Source organism: Plasmodium chabaudi (genome assembly GCF_900002335.3).
Source record: "Plasmodium chabaudi chabaudi strain AS genome assembly, chromosome: 12".
In the NCBI taxonomy this organism is placed as follows: domain Eukaryota; phylum Apicomplexa; class Aconoidasida; order Haemosporida; family Plasmodiidae; genus Plasmodium; species Plasmodium chabaudi.
Genome location: NC_030112.2, coordinates 486,876 through 500,542, shown reverse-complemented (window position 1 = coordinate 500,542; position 13,667 = coordinate 486,876). Strand labels below are relative to the sequence as shown.

The window sequence follows — 13,667 nt, the reverse complement described above, 5'->3', positions numbered from 1 at the left end:
TATTTTGGATATGTTGTTTTATTATTGTACTTTTTATGCGAATTTTTTTGTAGAATGTTATATAATGTTGCTTTGGTTAATCTTTATATACTATCATTATAATTATCACACTAATAATTGTGGGACATATTAATTTAAAAAACAGTGAATAAATATTTTCATGATATGCGAACGTGTAAATATCCTACAAAATTTTATTTTTATACCTTTTGTATCATCCTATATTGTATATCCAATTTTTTTACATTCAAAATAATGATAGTATTTCCTACCCATTCATTTTCCAAAAATAATAACTTATTATAAATGGGAAGCCATTATAAAAATAAAAAAATTACACACCGTTTTGGAATACCATTTCCATATATAACTTAAATGTGTTATAAAGAAGGGAATTAAAATAAGGTTTTTGAAATATGTTGTGTGCAAATATGTAGACATTTTCATAAAGCTCTATCATTAAATATAAAACCTTTTAAATAATTATTTGGTTAATACTGTATAAAGAATATGTTATTTCAAAATGGCTGCATGTGTATGCTGTTAATGCATTCTAATGTGAGGAAACAAACTTATCTATATAAAATGTATGCAGGGGTTAGCATTCAAAATTATTTATATTGATCATAAAAAATACACCACAATAATGTGATGGGTATGCCCATATTTTCATTCTATCAAAATAGGATTAACTAAAAAAATACGTGTGCTCTATAACTTTTGCAATTTTTAAATGGTATATAATAAATAAAAATTTCACTGATTTATGGACATAATATACATTAAATTTTATTCTTTGAAAGGTGTACTAAATTATAAATAAATTTCATTAGTTGTAGAAACATAAGTATTCTTTAAAATGAATGCCACGCATTTGGAAAAGCACACGTATAGACATACATGCATAATGATCAACTTATAAAACTGTGTTTAGTTAACAGATTTATAAACAGAATTTTTTATTCTTAAAAGATTTGACAACAATGTATATGCAAATGCATTGTTTATATATATCTTGCATTTGTTATGAAATAATTATTGCCGTTTTATCTTCACTGGTACTACTGAAAACAAAGTGATAAATAGAATTTTTCTGATTACGACATGTTCTTTTTATATATTATACTATGAACATAATTCATTTCTTATATTTCCATTTTTAAAAAAATTTTTTAAGGCTCCAATTATATTATTTGTAGTATATTTCTTTCTATTCCTTATGTACATATATTTATTTTTGTTTACTCATAAATGATATTTATATAAATGGAATAATGCGTATGCTTATAGAATACGAAGAATTAAAAAAAGATAATTTATTAAATAGGTAAGAAATTGGGTATACACAGTTTTCAAAGTAATACTACAATATCTTAAACTATTTACTGTCCTTTGCACTTTTGTGCATTTTATATTATTATATTTATTTGTATTAATATATTTTTCCTGTCTTTTAAGTTTCATTCTTTTGTGATATTTTAATTGTTTAAATAAACATTTTATATATTTATTTATATTAAGTTATTTTATATTAACAAATAAAACCAAATTAAATTAAAATTATTAAAAAAATTAAAAAGTTATAGTTAAATTATTTTGATTGTAGGTTTTTTGTTTTTATTCTCTACACATTTCTCAAAAAATACATTATTAGATTGTTTCTTTTTTGTAAGACATTTTTTGTCATGCATACAAATATATATACATACATCCATACATACGTACATAATATTATTACATATGCATTATTTTGTAATTTGTTTTCGTTGTATAATTTTTGTTTCACGAAAGTATCCGATGTGATATTTAAACTTTAGGCAATTCGTATTTTTGCAGTTTTGTTATTTTACAATTTTATATTTTTGAATTTTTTGTTTTTAATTTTATGCATATTTTGGAATAGCATATGGCAGGATTATATCACAAAAATTTCATACCCTTACTATTTTTTTGTTTTTATTATAATTGAATAATTATGATAAAATAATTAATAGTGTATTATTCATTTATTCGAAAAATATTAATATGTATATATGTATGTACGAATAGACACGTATATTTTTAATGCGACTATTCAGATTGTGCTAAATGCCATGTCTTTTGCAACTCGTTTTGTTTGTTAATCTATCTGTTCGTTTGTCTGTTTGCAAAAACATTTTCACTAACAGTTTTGTTGACACCAGTATTTGCTGCACATTTTTTGGTGCTTCTTCAAATTTGCCGCACATTTTGTAAAATAGCGTTCACTAAAAAAATTAAGTTTTCTAAATAAAAAGGAAGGATGAGTGTGAATAATAGCACAGAAGTTGTAATAAACAACGATAAGGAAAATGATGCATCAAATTACAAACCTACGAATGATATAAATTTATTTTCTGATCATTTGAACAGAGATATGAAAGGCGTATTTAATGATAGTACAAAGGAAACAAATTTGCATGAACAGGGCAGAAATAATTGTAACATTGATAATTTTTTTAACGACTTCAATGAAATATATTTAAATACGTTTAGCAATAATTTTAGTAAACCAATTGAAGTTGAAAAAAAAGTGTGTCATGAAAACAAACATCTTGATAATGCACAAGAAAAAGTTATTAATAATGATGACAAAAAGGAAGAAAAATTATTATTAAATATAGCTGATAATATGAATTGTTCAGAAATAAACATGAAGGATTTAGCTAGCTCTGAAAAAAAAAATATATCTGAATTTACAAATATATTAGAAGATATAAATAAAAAAGATGAAGAAAATGAAAAGACAGAAAAACCCAAATTAGTTTCGAAATATTTAGAAGAATTAAATTACAATAATAAAAAAAATCATGCACCAATTTTTAGTGAAGCATCCAGTTTGATAGATATATCCTCAATATCTGAAGAGACAAAACAAAGTGTATATTCAAAATTAAATTATGATTTTAGTAGCATCACAAATTTAGGATTAAATAAGTATATGCTGAATGAAATGGAGAATGATCAGAATAAAAAGATAGAGCATAACAATGTATGTGATAAAGAAGAGATTGATCATAAATCATCAAATGACGAAACAAGAATAGATAACACTAATGAAATAATCGATGGTTCTAGTATTCAAAAAAAAAGCGAATGCTCTGATTTGACTAATAGTAGTGAAAATGAATCAGATGGGATAGATAAACTTTTTAACCGACACAAAATTGAAGTTTCTAATTTATCGAAATATTTTGATTTTCATAAAAATGAAATAAAAACAAATATAGACACATTAAAAAGTGGTGAAGCAGTTCAAAATGATGATTGTAACGATTTATATACCAACTTAGAAAATGATGAAATATATGAGTATGGATCTGATTCTTCAAATAATTCAACTGAAAGTCTTGATGAAAAAAAGATATATATTGAAAAAAGAGAAGACAATGAAAATAAAAAAGTAAATACCAATACCATATTAACATTGGATAATTTAGAAAAGATAAATAAAAATTATGCTACTTTAAAAAAAAGCGAATCAGATAGTATGTTCGCCGAAGAAGACTCTCTAAATTTGGAAACGAACGACACGAATTATATCACTAATGACGTTTTAAATGATATATTAAACATTAAGGATGATCAAATAACATTTGAAAAATTTAAAAATTATTTCACAAGTTTAAATTATCAAGTAAGTACAGACAATTTAATATTACTATTTAATGCTATAGTAGAGCACAAAAAATGTAACATGAAAAATGAAGAAGTAGAAAATAATGAAATAAATAAAGAAGAAACATATATCAAAATAGATGACATAAAATCGTATGTTATTGAAAGAAATTCTAAAAATAACAACTATTTTAATGAGATTCTAAAAATGATTGTCCATTTTAATAACATATTATTATTAATGGCAAATAGTAGTGCTATCAAAAAGGAAGATAAAATATTATTTGAATTGCTTGTTTTCAAATTTTCATCAAGTTTTAATGAAATAATAGAAACACCAAATGATGTAGACAATTTAATTAAGCATCTAAACGAAATAATTAAACTTATATTATCTGATGAATCAAAAAATAAAAATTTAAAAAATATTATATTAACCTATTTAAATACGAACAAAATTTCTCTTAAAAATAATGAAATATTATCACAACTTAATAAATCGTCTGAAAATGTTTTCGAAAAATCCGAGCAAATTAAATCTGCTGACAATGCAAAAGTTGCAGAACATGATTTAGAAAAAGGTATGACTCTACTATCGAGTAATGGAAGTAGCAATGGAAATAGAAAGGAAGAGGAATGCCAAGATAAAGCCATCAACGAGGATTTATCAATAAAAACGGAAAAAGAAATAATAAACAATTTAAAGACACCATTAAATGATGCAGAAAATAATACAAGAAATTTAACAAAAGATATTATAATAAGCGAAATAAATAATACAAATATATCTTCGAAAAATGCAAAAAAAAATGATATCCTTTTAGATAAAATGGATAGATCAAGTTTAAAAAGTAACGAGTGTAGTGAACATACAGAACGTACTGATGAACTATTTGAAGAAGGGGATAGTATAAATGAAAATGCAGACGAAATGACACAAGAAAGAAACATAATTAATATTGACCAAATTAAAGATAGTGCAAAAATTACAAATCTTAATGAAAATCCATGTAATAAAAACAAAAAAATGAAAAAGAATTCTAAAAAAAATATAAAATGTAAAAATGTTGTAAGCAATAGCAAAATTGATGAGATTAATTCTAATAGTACAAATGGAAATAAAAAAAAAAAAATAAAATTAGAAAAAAAAAACAAAGCTGAAGATAATGAAGAAAAAGTAGACACAGTTGAAAAACAGAATGAAAAAATTAAGAATATAAATGAAATTTGTAAAAAAATAAAAGAAAGAACTACAGCTTGTCTAGATGCAAAAAAAAATTATATGAGAAATTATACAAATGATATTAATATGAAAAATGTTCAAAATTACATGAAAAGATTTAGCTCTATGAATAATACAAATAATATACCTGCATATATTATTATGAATAAAAACAATAGATATATTAATTCAAATAATGCAATATATAAAAAAAATAATTTCTTATTTCCAAGTATGGGAAATATAAATGACTATAATACACAAAATGTAAAATTAGCAAATTCTGCATATAGTAATGAAAATAAAACAGTAGAAAAACTTGAATTATTTAATCCTCATATTTTTAAAGATAGTTGTCAAAATAATTTCATAAAAAAAATTTCGACTAATGAAAATACTGATAATAGAATCAATTCGAATCAATATCTATGGAATGAAAAATTAAGAACCCATTCGAACATAAAACAGAATCCAAATAACTACATAATGCATACTAAAAATTGTAAGAATAATAATACAGCTCATTATAAAGAAAATCCATGTTTACATTTTCCTTCACATTTAAATTCGACAATAGACAATTCATATATTACCAAACTAAGTGAGGATTATATGTTTACATCTAATTTAAGTCCATATAAAAATGCAATTCTTACAAAAGAATCAAATATAAATATCAACCCTATCAATAAGGTGAGAACTACTATCAGTATAAATAATGCCATTAATGGAATAAACATAGGTAATGATCGTATGTGTGAACAGAGCAAAATGATACTAAAAAAAGATGGTTCTGTAGCTAGTACATCTAAATCAGATGTGAATAAAAATATTATTGGAAATGTACCCGAAAATAATAATATTAACATAAATAATGAACAATATAAAATTAAAAGTATATCAAATTTAAATCAATTTAAGAATAAACTAGTTGATGAAAAAAACAAACGATATAGTATCAGTTATGGCAGAATACCAAATAATAATGTATACATAGGCTTTCGAAGAAATATAAATAACTCTTCTAGTAAAAATAATGGAAATGCTAATGGAAGACGAAACAAATCACAAAGTAGATATTTAACTTCAAAAAGTGATGTACATGCTACTATTAATTCATCTACTAATCTAACTAGCGAAAAGAAAGACAATGAGTTTACTAAAAAAAACTTATCAAATTTTGAAAGCGGATTGTTTAAACTAAAAAGTTTTGCAAACATTTTAACAGACACTAATAAATCTAAAGAAGTAGGTGAAAAAAATGAAAAAGAATCTAAGAATGTATATCATCGATTTACGGAAATAATTACGAACGGAATAAAACGATTTACATTAGGAAGTACCAAATCAATAAGTTCGAATATCACTGATGAAAAAGAAAACAAAGATGCTATAAATGATTTCACAAATAATAGTGAAGAATCAAACACCGAAAAAGACAATAATAACACAAATATTATGATAGAACAAGCTGGAAAAAAGGAAAAAACTGAAAATGCTGAAAATAACAAAATAGAAGAGTCACAATGTATCAACAAATCAAATGATGACAATGACAAAATTAGTAATACCTCTTGTAATGCTAAGGAAAATAATTTAAACGATACTAATACAAAACAAATTAACACTCTTTCAAATAATGTAGATGAAATTAAAAAGCAAACAAATAATATAATTAATTACAGAAACAGTAATGTACATCCTATGAATAATAATTTAGTCAATGCTAAAATTGTAAGCAAATTAAATAATGATCAAGTTGGTGATAATGTAAAAGTTCCAAATGGTAGTTATAAAAATTATTCTAGTAACAACATAATAAACAATAATAATAATACATTACATACTTATAAAATGCATGTAGATAATCCTGATATGAAATATAAAAAAGGATATCATTCAAATGTATTTAATAGAGGAAGTCAAGGATTATTAAATATTAAAAAGACTTGTTCGAATTATGTAAATCATAATAGAATCACTGCACCTAGATATGAATCTGCATCTAACACAGGAATGAGATCAGGATCTGGGGTTGACCGTTTTATTCATTTTCATAAAAGAAATAGCACATTAAATGGAGCAATGCCCTTCCCAAATTTTCATGAACATAATAAAAATATAATAAACAATATAAAGACAAAAGGAAGTCCAAATGAATTTACCAAACCATTTATGAAAAGAGAAAGTAAAATTGATATTATGAATAATAGTAGAATAATAAATATGAGTAATAATATAAATGAAGATATAGGAAAATATATATATGACAAGGATCACTTATTTTTGAAACCATTTACAGGTTTTGAAAATATAAAGAGTGAAACAAACTTATTTATGCAATTAAACAATGATAAATTTATGGCAAAAGCAAATCAAATAAATTGTGGCACTAGTAATAATGATATAAATAAAAATTTGAAAGAAAATATGTTGGAAAAGCAGACAAATAATGCCATTTCGTCTAGCACCCTTAAAATGCATAATAATAATGAAAATCGAAATTGCGTTTTAAAGACACAAGGTGTTTGTCAAAATGATATGACAAAGACTGAATTACAAAATGAATTTCAAAATAATTATTTAAAAAATTATGAACAAAGTGCACAAACCAATTTAAAGGAATATAATAATACAAAAACAAATTCAAATCATAGTACAAAAGAAACAAAATTTATTTATAAAGATGATACAAAATATAATATGCCAACAACCTTTTTAAAAGAATTTCAAAAAAATACTTCAAACAATAAAAAATATATAGAAACAATTGATGAAAATAATTTAACAATTGAACAAATTATGAAAATACCTGGAGTTAAATTAGGAAAAAATTATATACAAGATATAAATGTATGTTCTGATTGGTCAAAGTTTAATGATTATGATCAAAAAGTAATTAAGCAATCTATACAAAATAGTTTTGATAATAATAATTACAATCATTTTATGGACTTTACCCAATTTACTAATACGTTTTTTTCCACTGAAAAGTAGGATACCTTTAGACTCTTTCATTGATACTTTAGAAAATGGAAATCTATAATTCTATCTCGTACATTTTTACACTATCGTATAAGTAGCATTTCCTACATCTACCTTATCTCATAGTTAGACCTACTTTCACTTTTTGTCCACATGTATACATTTGTGTATTCATTTATTGCGTTTTCACAAAATTATTACATATTTTCTTAATTTTATCACCTTTTATTTTAAATTTCAACATAAATTCGATTTAACTTTTGAACTTAAAAATATTTTTACACTTAATAATGTAAGGAGAAAAAATATTCAGACTATTTTTTCTGTGCATATAAAATATTTAAAAATGAGAAGACGCATAATAATTGAAAAAAGTATAATATATATATATATATCTGTAATTTAAATATTGCAAAAAAGCTTATATTATACCTTCATTTTGAATAAAAAAAATGTTATTAAAAATGATGTAATGATAATAATATAAAGGTATGTATTCTATAATCATATATGGAATAATAAAATAAATAATAATTATTTTCGCATTATTTATTAGTCTTAAGAACAGTATTTAAAATGGATGAAAGAATAGAATTACTAATTAGTATAATAAACAAATGGACAAACAAGTAAATCAAAATCTATAAAAATTAAAGAGCGTGTGCATTAGTCTCTCTATCTATGCATGCATATCTATGGGTGTGTTAATATGCTGATTTGTTCATGCTCTAAAATATGATGCATATTTTTCATTACAAATGACTTAGGTATGCCCACAAAATATATGTCACGGGGCAGGATGAAGAAAAGAGGGAACATTAGTACGTACAAAAATATAAGAACCCGTCAGCATAATACCTACCTATATATATACATACGTATGCATCATTTATGTTCGCATAAAATTAACACATGTTTATTTTATTTCCACCTTTTTTAACGTGTCCCACGGAATAATAAACAGTTATAAAGTAATTTTTTTCCACCAAAACAATAATGAACCTATTCCCAAATATAAAATAGACACCTATTTTATAATAACAGAATTAGGTACAACTAATTTAGACCCCCTTAATGATTATACAAATAGTGATGAAAAATATTTTGTATCATTTAAATTTGAAAATGAAACGCTAACACGAACTTTAGATATGAACTTGAATTATGAAGCATGGATCGATAAGTAATACAATAAAATAAATATGTAATTATAATAATATGAAATTTGATAAGGTTATATTTTTATTGTTATTAATGTAATTATTTTCTTTTTCCAAAAATCACAGACTAATAAAAGACAAAGAGAGATTGAGAGGATTCATAAATTTGTCATCCAAGTTATAATGAGATAAAATATTTACTATATAATAAGCCTACTTAATTGCATATTCAATCTTTGCCTTTTTAATGATATATGCGAAAAAACATGAAAAAATATGAAAAAAAATATTTTCACACATTGTTGCATACATTTTCCATAACATTTATAGGTTTATGAAAACGAGATTTGCAAAGGCAGTTCCTAAATCTGAAATTTCATTAATACTCGAAAAGATAAAAGAAGATAGAGAATTATTAAGAAAAAATAATCAAGAAAATCAAAAACCAGATGAATTAATAAATGAAAATATATTGAATAAAAAATGTTTCTATGATCAAACATATGAGTTAGAAAAAATGAATTCACAAACACATTTAAATAATATAGATAAAAATAAGTTAGATCGAAATAAGAAGGAAAATTATATAAATGATAAATTAAATGAAGCTTTATCTTTTCTCAAATCGTATCTTTATCGTTACCTTTCCAATGCGGACATTAAAAAAAGGGGTATAAAAAATAGTAGTATCAATAATATAAAGATAATACCTATTTATATGGTTATTATGTTTTATAAAATATATTTAGTAAATGTTTTTATCCTCATGTTAGTAGTACCCCATATGTATAGTATTCATAAAATAAGACAGCATTATAATGTGTTATATAATTTTTCATTTTACAATTTTTTGTTTTGTAGGAAAGCTTAAGCATAACTATTACGTTGAGATACTAAAAATGGTAAACTACAAATTTTGTATTAGCTATTTTCATTTTGAAAATAAAAAAAGTAAAGAAAAAACTGGGGAGCAAGAACTAAATGAAACTACAAGTGGGTCGGAAAATTATTTTTTTTGTGACACGGATGAAGATGATTGTTTAAGTGTAAATGAAAATTCGGAAGAGGAAAGTAAAGATAAACAGACGACTGGAGAAAAAGAAGATAGAAAATATTTATCTAATTTATTTAATATTAATAATAAAGAAATAGATCTTATTAAAAATTGTGATATATATATAAATAATAATTTTAATGGGTCTGATATATTTTTTGGTACCCCTGATGAAATACCACGTAACTCTAATATATTTATTTTTGACAATAGTAATGAAAAAGGTGATAGAAATAATATAGGCTCCTATTATAAATACATATTTACAAACAACTATTACGATTTTTTATTATACATTTCATATTCGGATGAAGAAGACAATGGATTTATATATTACAACAATTATGTAAATAATTTGCCAAAATATTTATATGAATTAAATAAGAATAGAGAATTATTTGTAGATATGAATTTTGAAGACTTAGTTTTATATAAACAATTAATATATGCATGTTATGAAAAGGAATTAAATTTTTTATATGATACCCTTTTATATCAATTTAAAAAATATGATTTATGTGATAGTGGATATATTCATCGAACTAAATTTAAAAAAATACTTGAGGAAAATAACCATATTATATCAAAGCAAGAATATAAATTATTAATTCATATTTTTCACTATAACGATGATAATTATGTTTATTACAAAAATATTAAGGAAGTTATTTTAAGGCTCAGGTAAGTGATTACTTAAGACATTAAAATGTGTGAGAGAATCAACTAATATTTCATGTCTTACATTTGAAACATATCAGTTTAGAACATCTTATATGCATAGGTCTGTAAATTTGTCATTATTCCATTTCATTTCCTCTTACATTTTTGCCATATTTTGATCAGATTCGAAGGGATAAGAAACAGCATTTTTGAAAGGAATGCAGATTTATTACAAAAATATTTATGCGAACAATTAGTAAAGCATAATTTAAAAAATAAAAAGAAAATTCATATATTTGATTGTAAACATGTTTTAGATAACTGTGATAAATTATATTTAAATAAAAATACGATTCATACAATATTATGCTCATTAGATTTTGATAAAAATTTAGAATTAGATATAAATTTGTTTTTAAAAATGTCAATTACTATTATTACTAGCATGATCAAATTAGAAAACATGCAAATGATATACAATATTATTAATGATGACAAACAAAAAAAAGAGGATTGCCAAACTGAAGGAACAACTGGGGTCTTCTCAAAAAAAAAGACAATACGCATTGCAGAAAAGGTACCAAAAAAATATCAGACTCATGCAAGCATATTTTCATGGTTGTTCGATAAGCTGTAGCATTATTAAATGTTAGACCATCCAATAATTTCCTGAGCATACATTTTTATTTATCCATTTTCGTAGGCAAATATACCAGCACAGGAATTAGTAGAAATCACCTTAACAAAATTATTCAAAGTGCTAGATGAAAAAAATGAAGGTAAACAAATAAGAAAATTAACAAAGCCTATTTTTTATTCATACATATTAATACGTATAGATAGTCTTACATATTTATATTCATTATACACAGACCATTTAAAAATAATCGATTTTATTGAAACATTATTGGAATCAAATAAAAAGAAAAAAATCATAGATATAAAAGAAATATGTAAGTTAAGCAAAAAAGAGTTACAAGGGTTTGTAGCAGAAATCGATACAGAACCAAAAAAGAAAAGTTTTATGAATGATCAAAATAAAAACAACAGAAGTTTTGAGGTTTACAAAAATAGAAAAATCCATTATGCTTCTCATATACATAAATGGTGTTCAAAAACATATCAAATAAGGTATAAATATATATAATATAAATAAAGTGAAAAAAAATTTTAAATTATTACTTATTTTATATGCCAATTTTTTCTTTTCAGATCTTGTGAATACTACAACTACTTTTTCAATCACCCTCACGATCTTGTTAAATTGAACGTAAGACGAAATGATAAATTAAATCATGCTATGTGTATAGCTGTTTCATATATATAGATTTATTAGTCATTCCTTTAAAATGCATGCATACACACATATATATATGTATATGCCTATACATGATAAACAGGAAGATATTAATAAAAGGATACTGTTTTGTGAGGAAGAAAAAGAATTATTTTAAAAAAAAGAAAGAAAGGAAATGTACAGCAAAAAACAAAAAAGTGTTGTTAAATATAAAATTAATAAAAAAAAAAAACATTTTAATGTATATAAAATGAAACCGAATTTCATAAGACATATAAGAGTATAGAAAAAATTAAAAAAGTGAAAAAAAAATATAGTTTTGTGAAGATAAGATAGTAGGAAAATTGCTATACGAAGGAAAGTTTTATTTTCGCTACTTTTGCAAATAAGAATATATACATTAATAAATGCATAATATGTGTAGATGCATTTACATATATATGACCGAAAAATATTTTAACAAATATAATAATAATATTTTTGTTCTTTTATCGCATTGTTTACTTTTTAATTTTACTTTGAAAAATTAATGAGTAATGATTCAGCAGGTAACATAACTTTATTTTGGCATTTTGAAATTATATTTGAAACTTCTTTAGATAATTCGATTTTTTTTAATTCCATAAAAGCTGGATTATCTTTAACAGCTAGCCCAATTAATTTAGCAACTTCAGCTTCTCCTTGAGCTTTAATAATAGTCGATTTTTTTTCTTGTTCTGCTTTTAAAACAATATATTTGCTTCTTTCTGCTTCTTGTTGTGCTACTTGTTTTGCTTCAACAGCTTTTTCATATTCAGCACTAAAACTTAAATGAGTAATTGATGCATCATCAAGTAGGATATTAAAATCTTTTGCTCGACGAACTAACTGTTCTCTTACTGATTTGCTTACAACTTCTCTCTGCGTAATTAATTGAGAAGCATTATATTGTGCTACTACACTTTTTAATACTTCGTTAATAATAGAAGGTAATACCTTTTCATCATATTCTTTACCTAAGGTTCGATAAATTTCAACTAATTTATATTCATTAGGTCTAGATAATACACGACATGTAATATTAACCATTTGTAAATCTCTTGAACCCGTTAAGGACATTAATACTCTTGGTTTTGTTCTAACATCATAAATAATTGATCTTTCAAAATATGGTATTAAAAAATGTGTTCCTTCACCATATATTTTATTTGATAAACCAAATAATCTATTATATTTTATTGCTCTTTTTCCTGCCTCTACATTGTATAAACTGTTGTTAAGTAGCCAACTACCAAATGATGTTAAACCAAGTATTGTCCCTACAGTTACTCCAAGTTTCCCTACTCTTCTCAGATTATGTATATCAAAGTTTTGAGGGTTATTCATTCTGTTTTTTTTTTTTTTTACCAGTATTTAACCAGCTCAAATCTGTACATATATGACTCTACAAAATAATGCTTGAGCTGAGTTTGTTCTTATATTCTTTGTTAAAATTGTTTTCCAAAAAAAAAAAAAAAAAACTTTATATATGCATAAATAAGCTAATTAATTTGCATATATATTTCTCACCATACATGATTTTATTATTTTTAGCATTTTCTTAATACATTTCCATTTTATTAGTTGATCAGAATATATATAAACATATAAAATTAATTAAATTGTAAATAATAA

At 23.5% G+C, this 13,667-nt stretch overlaps 3 protein-coding genes across 3 annotated transcripts; 2 read left to right on the top strand and 1 right to left on the bottom strand.

Annotated features, from left to right (window-relative positions):
* Positions 1–2,281: 2,281 nt before the first annotated feature.
* PCHAS_1214000 (conserved Plasmodium protein, unknown function) lies at positions 2,282–7,855 on the top strand (the record flags this gene model as incomplete). The annotated part of the gene is made up of 1 exon (XM_016798850.1): positions 2,282–7,855. The coding sequence occupies one exon, from the start codon at positions 2,282–2,284 to the stop codon at positions 7,853–7,855; it is 5,574 nt and encodes a 1,857-aa protein (XP_016654214.1).
* A 564-nt stretch (positions 7,856–8,419) lies between these two features.
* On the top strand, positions 8,420–12,171 carry PCHAS_1213900 (conserved Plasmodium protein, unknown function; the record flags this gene model as incomplete). Its single annotated transcript, XM_016798849.1, has 11 exons — positions 8,420–8,472; positions 8,611–8,664; positions 8,808–9,026; positions 9,130–9,180; positions 9,334–9,674; positions 9,865–10,738; positions 10,901–11,294; positions 11,421–11,496; positions 11,590–11,848; positions 11,930–11,987; positions 12,118–12,171. The coding sequence occupies 11 exons, from the start codon at positions 8,420–8,422 to the stop codon at positions 12,169–12,171; spliced, it is 2,433 nt and encodes an 810-aa protein (XP_016654213.1).
* Positions 12,172–12,527: 356 nt separating this feature from the next.
* Positions 12,528–13,379, bottom strand: PCHAS_1213800 (prohibitin 2, putative; the record flags this gene model as incomplete). Its single annotated transcript, XM_016798848.1, has 1 exon — positions 12,528–13,379. One exon carries the CDS (start codon positions 13,377–13,379, stop codon positions 12,528–12,530), a length of 852 nt encoding a protein of 283 aa, XP_016654212.1.
* Positions 13,380–13,667: the final 288 nt, after the last annotated feature.